The sequence below is a fragment of the Nannospalax galili genome, unplaced genomic scaffold, assembly GCF_000622305.1.
Source record: "Nannospalax galili isolate Female #2095 unplaced genomic scaffold, S.galili_v1.0 scaffold64, whole genome shotgun sequence".
Lineage (NCBI taxonomy): Eukaryota > Metazoa > Chordata > Mammalia > Rodentia > Spalacidae > Nannospalax > Nannospalax galili.
In genome coordinates, this window is record NW_008352316.1 from 1,971,617 (window position 1) to 1,984,816 (window position 13,200).

General features: G+C 42.0%; 1 protein-coding gene across 6 annotated transcripts in view; it reads left to right on the plus strand.

Moving 5' to 3' along the window:
• The window catches only part of Bbs7 (Bardet-Biedl syndrome 7), a 73,024-nt gene that overhangs the window by 19,355 nt on the left and 40,469 nt on the right, over nucleotides 1–13,200 (plus strand). For all 6 annotated transcript variants that reach the window (XM_017802252.2, XM_017802253.2, XM_008849238.2 and 3 more), the window contains 4 exons: nucleotides 1,186–1,288; nucleotides 3,486–3,678; nucleotides 10,923–10,997; nucleotides 12,734–12,799. In XM_017802252.2, coding sequence (XP_017657741.1) covers nucleotides 1,186–1,288; nucleotides 3,486–3,678; nucleotides 10,923–10,997; nucleotides 12,734–12,799 — 437 coding nt within the window. The remainder of the gene's footprint in view (nucleotides 1–1,185; nucleotides 1,289–3,485; nucleotides 3,679–10,922; nucleotides 10,998–12,733; nucleotides 12,800–13,200) is intronic.

A 13,200-nucleotide genomic window follows, 5' to 3' on the forward strand; every position in this document is an offset into this window, starting at 1 on the left:
ATTTTATTTATTTATTTATTTATTTATTTATTTATTTATTTATTTATTTATAAACAGGGTCTCACTCTGTAGCCCTGGCTGGGATGAACCTCAGTGTATAGACCAGGCTGTCCTCAAATTCATAGAGATTCACCTGCCTCTGCTTCCCAAATGCTGGGTCTTTCCTTCTGCCATGTGAGTCCTGGGGATCAAACTCAATTCGGCAGCCTTGGTAGAAGCGTCTTCACCTGCTGAGCCATCTCTCTGTCCCACAATGACTACTTTTAAAATAATATTATAGAAACTCACTCTTATTTCAGGATTATAAACATTATTGACTTAAAAAATAAGGCACAGTGGGGCCAGCTAGATGACTCAGTATATAAGGGCACTTGCCAAGCCTAGCATCTGAGTTCAATCCCCATGACCCACATGGTGGAGAGAGAGAGAGTCAACTCCCACAAGTTATCCTCTGACCTCCTCCACATCTGTGCCTTAACACATCTTCCCTCCCCCCAAAATAAATGTAATAATTTTTTTTTTAAAAAAAGGAACAATATCTGGGGATCTAGTTCAGTGGTAGAACATTTGCCTGGCATGTATGGGACCCTGGGTCAGGTCTCTAGCACTGGAAAAAAAAAAGGGTGGGAGGAGTAGACTTGCCAATTTATAAAATGGTTAGCTCTTGAGTAATATTTTAAGGCGTGCATAGTGTCTCTAATACCTTTGAAAACTGAATAGTAGTCTTTGCTTTAAAGAGAAGTATTTACTAAAATTGAAACTATGTTTTAGCCTAATACATTTCTTATACAAACTTAATTTTGAGGAGGTAGTCTTTGTATTCTCACAGGAGTCTTATGCATTTAAAATTTCATGAAAATAATTTGTAACAACCAATTTCTGATATTTCAACTACTTTTGAATTTGTTAGGATGTGCTGACATACATACTTGAAAACTGAAGTTTTTTATGAATTGAAAGATTATAGTACTTCAAAGAAAAAGTAATGTCACAAAATGCTTACGTGCTTCCTTTCTGGTGTGACTATTTTCCTGCTTGAAGTTTTTTGTTTGGTTTTCTAAGAAGTCCTGGGGTTAAGTTAGGTTGATGGTAGTGGACAAAGCAGAGGAGTATGATTAGGGGTTCTGTCACACACCTTCACACTCACGGCACTAAGTCTTGTGTGATTATAATTCATCTTTACAGGCTGGGTTACAGGTCTGACAACAGAGCCCACACATAAGGAAAGTGGACCAGGAGAAGAATTAAAACTTAATCAGGAAATGCAGAATAAAATTTCTTCTTTACGGTAATGTCGGTTTTTTCTTCACTGTTTTCATCTCTTGAAAGTATGTAGTTGTCCCTTTTTGTTAGTTACAGACATACTAGCTGTATTTCATTGGTAGGAATGATACCCTTCATTTCTCACCATTCAAAATGAAAGTTTAGGGATTTGGGAAAATTAGCCTCGAGATCCATCTGCCTCTGCTTCCCAAGTGCTGGGATTAAAGGTGTGTGCCACCACACCTGGCTCTGTTTCTCTGCTGGGATATCAGGCATGTGACACCATGCCCATTCTGTATTCTTCTTCATTGACTTTTCCTTAGATCCAGAGTGGCATCATTTCATTTGCTTAGGTGTATGTAGTTGCAGTGTTTTGCTTTTTCACATGCATTACAAAGATGTGAACATAAATGGCTAAATTTTTTTTATTAGTTTTGATGGTCACTGTTCCTGTGAACCATTCTGATGGTAACTTTGGCTCACATGCTGGATCTGAATAATGTCCACTGTAGATCTGAGGTTGCTTTCATGGCCTGCTTAATTTGACAAGTCCTGTGAAAAGTTGACCCCTTATTCATATACAATGAGGAAATGGGAGTTGCTAAAACTTTTAATGACTGTGCACCCCTTGGCAACCTTTGCTAACTTCTTAGGGAAATGAGAGCTCCCCTTTTGTAGTTGAAGGCTCCAAGAACTTTTAAGGCAGCAGATGCCACAAGTTCTAGTAGTATGAGCTTGTTTGTAAAGGCCACTAGAAGGACAAACTCTAATGTTTATGAAACTGATAAGCCAGATTCATTCCGGGTATCCTAGTTCCTGAAATAAGAATTCAGAGTAAAGCTAGGGAGAAAACTTACTGGATAAAGCACTTCCACAAAACTGTGAAGACCTGTTTCGATCCCCAGATCCCATGATAAAAGCTGAGCAAGTGGTGGCCTGCCTGTAACCCTAGCACTTGGGAGGCAGATATGAGGGATCTCTGGGGCATGCTCGCTAGCTTGACTGGCCACAGTTTGCAAGCTCCAGGTTCAAAGAGAAACCCTGTCTCAATAAATAAAATGGAAAGTAATTGAGGAAGACACCCAGTACCAACCTTAGGCCTCCACACACATGTGTACACATGAGTATATGTACCCATAAATAGTGCACCCATATGCATTCAAACACACAAGCATACATGCACACCCACACACATTTTTAAAAAAGATTATCAAGTAAAGTATGACTAACTGCTATGTCACATCCTCTGCAATACCTTTTCAATAACCAGGTCTTCCCCTTCTTGACTAAACTGGAATATGAGTTCTGTTACACATTTATATTATTGTGTTCATTCAGAACATGGAACACTGAAGCAAACACATAATATTGATCAATAAATATTTCTTGAACAAATGAATATTTTCCTTTATTTATTGCATATATCCCATTCAGGTTCCTCCTCAGACCCTTTCCCCCTCTTCACTTGAGCTAGCTAAACTTCATGCTTTTCCATTTCAATTACTTTTTAAAAAAATTTTTATTATTTTTATTTATGTGTATGAATGTTATGCCTGCATGTAGGTAAGTGCACCTGTGTCATGCAGTGCCTGCGGAGGACAGAAGAGGCTGTTGGATCACCTGGAACTGGAGTTACAGACAGTTGTTAGCTGCCATGTGGGTGCTGGGAATTGAACCTGGATCTTCTGCAAGAACAGTCAGTGTTCTTAACTGCTGAGCCATCTCTCCAGCCCCCACTCCAATTACTTTTTACCTCATTTGCATGCGGCCTGTCCCCTGGAACATCTGCAATCCACTGAGAATGTGCTCTAACATCTGATGGAACTTAAATAGTGCTACTGGTTCATGATCATCCTTGTGGTTCCCAGAATGTTAGTACTCTGCAGTCTTCTCATTTTTGGTATCTACCTAATATCTTATAGAAAAATATGTGTTTGCTTCTCATTTAGTGTGTCATTATGGTGCTGTGATAATTTGCAGCCTGCCTTGATGCAGTTCTATTAATAATACTTATACTGAATAGATGTTTTAATTTTTGGATCAGTGGAAAATGATATGGAATCATTTGGTCAGTCATAGAAGCAAAAAAATGTTCCTGTTCATGTCACATATATAGTTCTACTAGCTGAACCACTAAAAGTTCATTTTGCAAAAGCTCATTTTACACATTGTAAGAATCTCAAATGTTTGTAGGTGATAAGATTGTATGTATTTTCCTGTAGGAGTGAGTTAGAACATCTGCAGTATAAGGTACTGCAGGAAAGAGAGAACTACCAACAGTCTTCACAGTCAAGCAAAGCAAAGTCAGCAGTTCCTTCATTTAGTATAAATGACAAGTTTATATTGAATAAAGATGATGCCAGCTACAGCCTTATTTTAGAGGTGCAGACTGCAATAGATAATGTCTTAATACAGGTAAGTAGGATGCCTAAATTCTTTGTTTTATGACTGGATCTATTTTTGCATACTAGTCCCATGCACTTATTAAGCACTTTTAGTTTTAGACTATAATTTTAAATGTTTAAGGCTTAATCTTCGATTAGATAATCAGTTTGTTTATGGGTTGAGTATATCTTTATATCACATGACAGTAATCAAACAAAAATGTGTGAACTTCAGTTTCAAGAAGAGATAGAAAGGACAATAGCATTTCCTTCTTTGGCCACCCTGTAGAGGAATTTTAAAAGTGATATGGCTTAGAAAACGCCAGTGTTTGCTTGGTGTCTTGTCTGTAATTGTAATACTTGGGAGACTGAGGCAGGAGGATTGCTGCAAATTTGAGTCCAACCTGGGCTATAGAGTAAGACTATCTCAATAAACAAAAATGAGGGAAAAGCTACAGCAATTAATGCTTTTTTTTTAGATCTTTTTAAAAATCTCTAAATGCTAAGATGATAGGTTACAATATAGTTTACTCACCAACCCTGTAGTTTCTAGGTAAGCCAATAGGCAAAGTAGATAATCTTAAAGCGTGAAATTTAGGGATAATAATGGGTAACTTCAAATTATTTTTGATTCATTTATTTAATTGGAAGATATTCAAAAAATAGAAAGGGATGAATGGAAAACCCATAAGAAAGTGTGAAAATAATAAATTGGAGGAAGACAAGACATCTTTCTAAAAGATGCAGTAGAGAGGCTGGAAAGATGGCTCAGAGGTTGAGAGCACTGGCTGCTCTTCCAGGGGATCTGGAAGTTACAGCTGTCTGTAATTCCAGTACCAGGGAATCCGTCGCTCTCCTCTGGCCTCCATGGTCATTACACAACACAGGTGCACTTACTTACATACAAACAAAACACTCATAGAACAAAATAATAATTAAAAAAAATTTTTAAGATGCAATAGAAGCTGGGCATGGTGGCACGTGCCTTTAATCCCATCACTTGGGAGGCAAAGGGAGATGGATCTTTGTGAGTTTGAGGCCAGCCTGGTCTACATACGTAGCGAGTTCCAGGCCACCTGGGGCTACAGGGAGACGCTGTCTCTAAGTAAATCAATAAATGCTATAGAAACCTCAGATTATTAATTAAATAATAATCTTCAGTTATAGCTTGATTGCTTTAGCTTTGATAAAACACTGGCCAATACCAACTTTGGTGGGGAAAGGGTTTATTTTAGGTTATATGTTATAGTCCATCATTAAGGGAATCCAAGGCAGGAGCTTGAAGCAGAAACCATGGAGGAACACTACTCACTGGCTTGTTTCACCTGGCTTGCTCAGCTACTTTTGTTTTTTCCCCTGGTCTTTTTGAGACAGGGTCTCCCTGTAGCTCTGGCTGACCTAGAACTCACTATATAGACCAGGCTGGCCTTGAACTCACATAGATCCACCTGTCTCTGCCTCCTGAGTGCTGGGATTAAAGTCCTGGGCCACCACGCCTGGCCTCAGCTACTTTTCTTATGCAACCAATGCCCAGCAACACATCACCCAGAGTGGGCCAGGCCTTCCTCTATCAATTAGCAAGTAAGGAAAATGTCTCATAGGCATGGCCACAGGACAATCTGATAGAGCAAATTCCTTAACTGAGATTCCATCTTACCAGGTGCCTATGTGTCAAGTTGACAAAAACTAACCAGCTCATAAGTTGTGTGAGCTCACAGGTTGCTACACTGAAGCACTCCAGGAGCCCCAGGCCCATACACCACAGGGCAGCATCTTTCTCCTAGACTGCTCTGCTCAGGAGATCACAGATGATTGTCCATGTTACAGGGAATTCAGCTTTTTAAAAATGAACTTATATGAGCTAAGGAGATGGTTCAATTGCTGTGCAAGCATGGAGAATTGAGTTTGGATCCCTAGAACCTACATAAAAAGCTAGACACAAGCTGAGTGTGGTAGCACTCACCTTTAATCACAACACTTGGGAGGCAGAGGCAGGCAGATCTCTGAGTTGAAGGCCAGTGTAGTTAGTCTATATAGTGAGTTCTGTTGTGCCCAGTTCGTAAGACCCCAAAGACCACCAAGGAGCCGACCAATGCAAACACACAAGGGTTTTTTTATTGTTGCAAGCTTAAGCTTGGGCCCACTCTGTCACCAACCCAGCAGATCTCAGATGTGAGACCCCTTGCTTTGGGAGACAGAGGTTTTTATAGATTTATTTCAGCAAGTTCAGCAAGTAGAGGGTTCCCAGCCTGGCAAGCATCTGATTGGTTAACCTAACTAAAGGAATGTTGCCCTTTAAACTGATTGGTTGCAGCCCAGTGCCAAACCATAAACTGCTTCCTTCAGGAAATCTGAAGAGACATCTGGAGTTTTAGTACTTTCCTGTCCCTGGTTAATTGACCATTGGCGGGGGAGTTGTTCTCATTCTGCTCCAAGTATACTTTTTTTGTGGTTTTCCTGGAACAGGGTTCAGGGCTGAGTCAGTCCCATACAAAATGGAGGCTTTATCCAAGATGGAGTCACTCAGGTCTCTCATTGCCCCCTCTGACTAGTACCTTGGGGGACCAATTATGGGTGCTCCCTCATCTCATGTTCTTTATCACCCATACTCTGGAGCGACTGATAGTGGGTATTGGTTGCTCCCACATTACCTTAATAAGATCTCCTCCCTGGGGGGTCCACCATATGTGTCCCATTGTTTCACAGCCCCAGTGAGTGCAATAAGTAGCACTATCCCCTCCACACCTGTTTCTCTGAGACTTGTATTTTGGAGTTCCAGGCCCTGGGCAAACATAGAACCGGCCTGGTTTTCTGTGTGGGCCTGGGGAGTTAGTTAGAGTGTAAGGATATGTGCCTCCCTTAGGATTGAAATCAAAGAAAGCATCTAAACTGGAGTGCAGAGTTGGGAACCAAGTAGCTGGAGGCGCTACTCGAGAGATCTGAAACAAAATATTACCTCCTGTCACATCTTGGAGGACCCAAGTCAGATTCATAGGTTGATGCAGACTTCCCGGAGCAGGAGCGTCTATCATGGGGAACAGAGTATATACAGTCAACAGTTTGAAAATCAGGTGAGCTTTAGCTTGAGTGGATTGTTGGGGTCCTTTGAAACTCACCATCCTGAAGCTGGGGATGTGCAGTCCTCTACGGCGAATGGGTCAGCTGGCCGTACATGTGTGTGATGAATCTACAATGCTACACCATCCATTTTGAGGGCTGTGGGGGTGGTCAGTAGGATGACATAGGGCCCCTTCCACTGTGGCTCTAAGGATCCTTGTCAGTGGCTCTTAACGTAGACCCAGTCACTGGATCAGTATCGATGAGGTTCTGGAGGGGGTCCTGTCTCATAAAGAGCACGTAGTTTAGGCCATACATGTTAATGGGACCATTGGATTTCCCTGAGGTCATCCAACAGGTCCCAATCTTTAAATTCAGTAATCTTCTCTTCCTGGAGGTTAGGAATAATGGGAGGGGACACTCCAAACATGATCTCAAAGGGGGTTAATCCCATCTGGTAAGGGGAGTTATGCACTCGATAGAGTGCGAATGGAAGGAGAGTCACCCATTCACCTCCAGTCTCTAAGGTCAATTTAATTAAGGTCTCTTTCAGAGTTCTATTCATTACCTCTACCTGTCCTGAACTCTGGGGTCTATAAGCACAATGTAGTTTCCAATCAATCCCCAGAACTGTGGCCAGACTCTGACACCTTGGACACAAAAGCTGGTCTATTATCTGACCCTATCATCTGTGGAAAGCTGTACCTGGGGAGGATGTCTTCCAACAGTTTCTTTGCCACCATTTGAGCTGTTTTGTGTTTCGTAGGGAAGGCTTCAGTCCATCCTGAAAAAGTATCTACAAAGACTAGCAAATAACGGTATCCGTACCTGCCAGGTTTCACCTCAGTGAAATCCATTTCCCAATAGGCTCCAGGTTTTCTCCCTCAAAGTCTGATTCCTGGATTTCTAATATTTGGCACTGCATTCCAACCGTTGACAATGTCTTTAATCTTTAAATTGGTCTTCTTGATGTTTACTTCAGCATGTTGAATTAAGTCCTGCATTCTCTTGATGTACTTCAGCATCAGATAACGGGGTACTGTGGCCATGGGCCAGGATTCCAGCACAATCATACAGGGGGGGCATCCAAGTCTGGGTCCGGCAAGAGTGTGGCTGGATTCAGGGCAACTGGTACCTGGAAGGTGATTCTAGCAGGATTAAGAAGTAATGCCTGATAACGAGTTATACGGGCGTTACTTAGCCATCTGTCCAGGAGCTGCTTTAAAACTCCTTTAATTGCATGTGATGTGGTGATGGTCAAGTTCTGGCCCAAAGTCAGTTTGTCAGCATCTTTTACCAGTAGCGCTTCTTTGAGTATATAGCCTAAGTGGTGGACCTGTTGTTTGCATAGTTGGGCCTTTTTAGCAGAGGCCCGATAGCCCAGGCTTCCCAACGTCTGCAACAGGCATTCTGTGCCGTCCATGCAAGCCTCTTGGCTGTCTGCCACTACGAGTAGGTCATCCACATACTGCAAGAGACTCCTTTCCCCGATGCTATCTGTCTCAGATACCTCTGCTGGTCCTCTGGATCTGCAGTGGCAGCCAGCAGTATCCTTGCCAGGTCCTTGTTCTGCCTCCTTTCTGCCTTTATCTGTTTTTCCTCTGCACTGTCCCTATTATTGTACACTTTCTTAGCCACAGTTATTAAATCCCTTAAGCTCTTGAAAACCCAGTCTCTCTACTCTTTGGAGCTTTTTATATCCAGAGCTGACTGGTTAACAAATGCCATGGCCACTGCTGCTATATTATCTTTGGCCTCCAGGTCTAATGGAGTGTACCTGTGGAAGGCATCCGTAATTCGCTCCAAGAATGCAGCTGGGCTTTCATTTAGTTCCTGACTAATATCGTATACCTTTGCCAAATTAGCTAGCCTATGAGCAGCCCCTTTGAGACCTGTCAACAGAGCCTGGTGGTAAACCAGAAGCCTCCCCTTACCTTCTGCAGTATTATAATTCCAGTCAGCCCGGGTCAGTGGATAGGCAGCATCAATCAGTGTTGGGTGAGTAGTAGGGACACCAGTATTGCCAGGAATTAATTTCCTGGCTTCTGATTGGATACATTCCCTTTCCTCTGTGGTAAACAGGACCTATAATAATTGATGACAGTCATCCCAAGTGGGTTGGTCTGTGAATAAGACAGTTTCTAATAAATTAATAAGCCGCTTAAAATTTTCAGAAAAGGGAGCATTCTGGGTTCTCCAGTTGTAAAGGTCACTAGTGGCAAATGGCCAGTAGTGATGGGGCTGGTTGCCAGTCTCATCCATGGGGCTGGTGACTCTGAGGGGAAGAACAGTAGAGTCTGGACCATCTGATATTGCTGCCCTTCTACTCCTAGTCCCCTGAGCCGGTCCCCCTGTGCCTATGAAGAATCTGGTACCAGGGGTGCCAGAGGTGCCAGGGGCACTGGTTCCAGAGGGGGTACCTCCTGTGGAGGAGGTGGATAAGGAGGGGGAGGAAAAATTAGATCTTCTTCTGTGCCACCCTGTAAGACAAGGTACAGAGATGGTACTGATGGTTTGGTTTCAGGTTTAGGTGTTTTCTGGGTTGTCGTTTTCCATCCTGCAGCTGTCAGCATCTCAGTTTTCTGTAAAGGAAGAAAAGATTTGACCCAAGGAGGGGGGCTATTAACTAAATCTCCCCAGACCACCATGTATAATATTTGATCCGAGTGTCCTACACGCGGTCAAAGAATAATTTTCTCAACCGCATTAATGACAGCAGGATCAAAGGTCCCCTCTGAGGGCCATCCCACATTGAAAGTGGGCCATTCAGACCTGCAGAAAGTAGTTAGTTTATCCTTCTTGACAACAGAGAGGTTATGGACTTGAGTCTTAACCATTCCAAAATGTGCAAGAACCAGGTCCAGGGGTGTAGAGGGAATCTGTCCCATTGCGTCCCTCTCAGTCACAGAGAAATAGACAACCAAAGACAAAACAGAGAGACAGAGAGACACACAGAAGGCCAAGCAGCAAATTCCCTTGCTTGTGCGGAAGAAAAACTGAAAGTAGGACAGCAGCGAACCTCCGGCCGCAGGAGTGACCCGCCTTGTCCTTTCACAGAAACCAACAGAATTCAGGGCCCTCCATCCCCTCTGCCAGGGTCTGGAACATCTTCCAGACAGACCTCTGTGGTCACAGTCATCCAGCGTGTCCGCTCCAACTGCTCCTGACCACACTATTCGCAAGTTTGCCTCAAGGCTCAAAACAAAAGCTGGGACAGACACAGACAGGCACAACTAGATGCAGACACCGGCCGGCCAGGAACCCTTCAGTTCGGGGGTCCGGGGTGGGTGGTCTTGGGGATCCCAGACGAGTCCCCAAGATGTTGTGCCCTGTTTGTGAGACCCCAAAGACCACCAAGGAGCCGACCAATGCAAACACACAAGGGTTTTTTTTTTTTATTGTTGAAAGCTTAAGTTTGGGCCCACTCTGTCACCAGCCCAGCGGATCTCAGATGTGAGACCCCTTGCTTTGGGAGACAGAGGTTTTTATAGATTTATTTCAGCAAGTTCAGCAAGTAGGGGGATTCCAGCCTGGCAAGTATCTGATTGGTCAACCTAACTAAAGGAATGTTGCCCTTTAAACTGATTGGTTGCAGCCCAGTGCCAAACCATAAACTTCTGCCTTCAGGAAATCTGAAGAGACATCTGGACTTTTAGTACTTTCCTGTCCCTGGTTAATTGACCGTTGGCAGGGGAGTTGTTCTCTATCCATTCCAAGTACTGTGGTTTTTCTTGGAACAGGGCCTGGGGCTGGGTCAGTCCTATGGAGGTTTTATCCAAGATGGAGATACTCAGGTCTCTCAAACTAAATATAAAGTTACCTTACATATTCTATTGTTCTGTATAATCCCAGTTGTACACAATGTTCTAGGCTATATTGTAGTGTATTTCATAAAAAAACAAAAACAGAAGAAAAAAAGAGCTCAGGAGGGTCAGGCAGGTGGAACTCTGTGATTTTGAGGCCAGCGTAGTCCACATAGGGGTTTCCAGGTCAGCCAGTGCTCCTTAGTGAGAACTTGTCTCAAAACAAACAAGCCAAAAAGAAACAATGGGGGAAATAAAGCTAGTATAAACTATCAGCTATAAATTAAAAACATTCACATGCTCAAATTTGAAGACAATTATGAACTAGAAATAAGGAGACTCCTTAGAGAAAACATTTTGCATTTTGTGTATATTTTTCTATCTGAACCTTTCTCATTTTTAATATTTACTCTAGAGTGATGTTCCAATAGATTTACTTGATGTGGATAAGAATTCTGCTGTTGTTAGCTTTAGCAGCTGTGACACTGAGGTAAGTTAAAAAATATAGAAACACTCAAAATCTTCATTGTTCCCCTTTGAGTGAAGTCTGGAGGTGCTGTTGGAGCCTGTTGCTGCTGCTGTCTTTCCTAAACTTGCTTCTGACCTTTCCCTGTCCTCAGTCTGGACCCTGAGCCTGTATTTCTTAAACTCCCCTGGGGTGCTCATCCCTGCACTCAGTTTCCTCTGAGCTAACAGTGTAGGCCGTACATGCCCTGCTACACAACTTACTCCTTGAGCTTCTCTGCCTCCATTAAGCCTACTATACATTGCCATCAGAGGTCTTAAAGCCCAAACATCACTAAATCTCAAAACCTTTTAAATATTCCTATTTCCTGCTGGATATCAGTGTCTAGATCTTCACTGTGTACAGAAAACCGTCCATGTCTTAATCACCTCTCTGACTTACTCTCAGCTGGTGCTACCTCTCCTTCTATGCACATTTTTTTTCTGTAAACTGAAGTTCTTAAAACATGTCTTGAAAATGCTATAGTTTTACACTTAGCTGCATTGGAACACAATATATTACTTCCCCTGCTCTCTTTGATACATTCTGGACTTAGAGCTTCCTTAAAGCCTTCATTCAGCAGACTTGTTGAGCACTGTCTACAAAGTACCTGTAATTAGATGGTGCTGGTGCTTTGTACTGTGCCTCAGAAGCACTCATTTGCTTCTGTCTAGTTATCAGACAACAGTCTTAGAGCAAGGTCTGGCTCCTGAAGAGCATTTAGGGGAGAGATAGAATCCAGATTAGATGCACTAGTTGATAACTGTGGGAGGTATGAGGGGCTTATCTTACTGTTACTACTATTATTGTTTTTTTGAGATAAGGTCTCCCTGTAGCTCCAGCTGGCCTGGAACTCACTATGTAGACCAAGATGGGCTCTTATTTCACAGAGATCCACTTGCCTCTGCCTCCCAAGTGCTGGGATTAAAGGTATGTACCAATATACATAGCCTATATTTTAAATATAATTTCAAAATAAGTATTTTCTTTTGATTATCACTTGAAAAATCAAATTACCTAAACATGGTGGTTCATGCCTATAATCCAAGTACTTGGAGTTGGCAGGAGTTCAGGGTCATCCTTGGCTGTAGATAGTGGTTACCTTGTCCTAACACCATCCTCCCCAAAGTAACATAAATTTAAAAGTTTTGATTCTTAGGTCCCTCTGATAAAGTTACCTGTTTGGGGGTTGAGGATGTAGCTCAGATGGTAAGGTGTTTGATTTGTATGCACGAAGCCCTGGGTTTTATATCCAGGATCACATAAACCTGTTATGATAGTATACAGCTGTGATTCCAGCACCCTGGAGGTGGAGAGGGAGGATCAGAAGTTCAGGGTCATCCTCTGTTATGTATCTAAGTCTAGCCAAGCCAGCCTGGAATACGTGATACCCTGTCTCAAACAAAAAGAAATTGACTTATTTAAGGCACTGCAGAATTCTTTGAAATGATTATTTTATGCTAATTTAAAACTTGTTTCTAGGATAGTGGCTTCTTAAGACAGAAACTTACTGTGGAGATTTAAAATACAAAAGTAGAAAGACAAATATAGTCACCTCCACACATCTGTCATTAAATTTTCAACATAGGACTCTTCACCCTTTGCTGCTCCTAAATCTTTTTTTAAAGTACTTAGCACAAGTGATAGGTATTGAAGTAAATGAATGGAAACAGTATTATTGATGATGTTTTTGTTGTTTCTCAACTTTGAAATCTTTCCAGTCAAATGACAACTTTCTTCTCGCCACTTATCGGTGCCAGGCAAATACCACCAGGCTGGAACTCAAGGTAAAATGCTAGAAATTGCCTTTACTTTTGAATGTTTGAATTTTCTTTTTTCGTTTGACATATCCTACATGAGATGTCATCTCTTTGAATTTCTCTGTGAAATGAATCAATTTAGAGTGTGACATTCAAAATGACAAGTTGGGTTTTAATTTATCCCAGCCAGTTGTATCTGCTTTTAGCACTCAGTCACCCTTTCTAAAATCATTTCTTGCTCTTAACGTTCCTCCAACTAGAAATTTTAAAATAATTTTCTTTTCTTTGTTTAGAGTGTAAAATGACAAGTTGGGTTTTAATTTATCCCAGCCAGTTGTATCTGCTTTTAGCACTCAGTCACCCTTTCTAAAATCATTTCTTGCTCTTAACGTTCCTCCAACTAGAAATTTTAAAATAAAAAATAATTT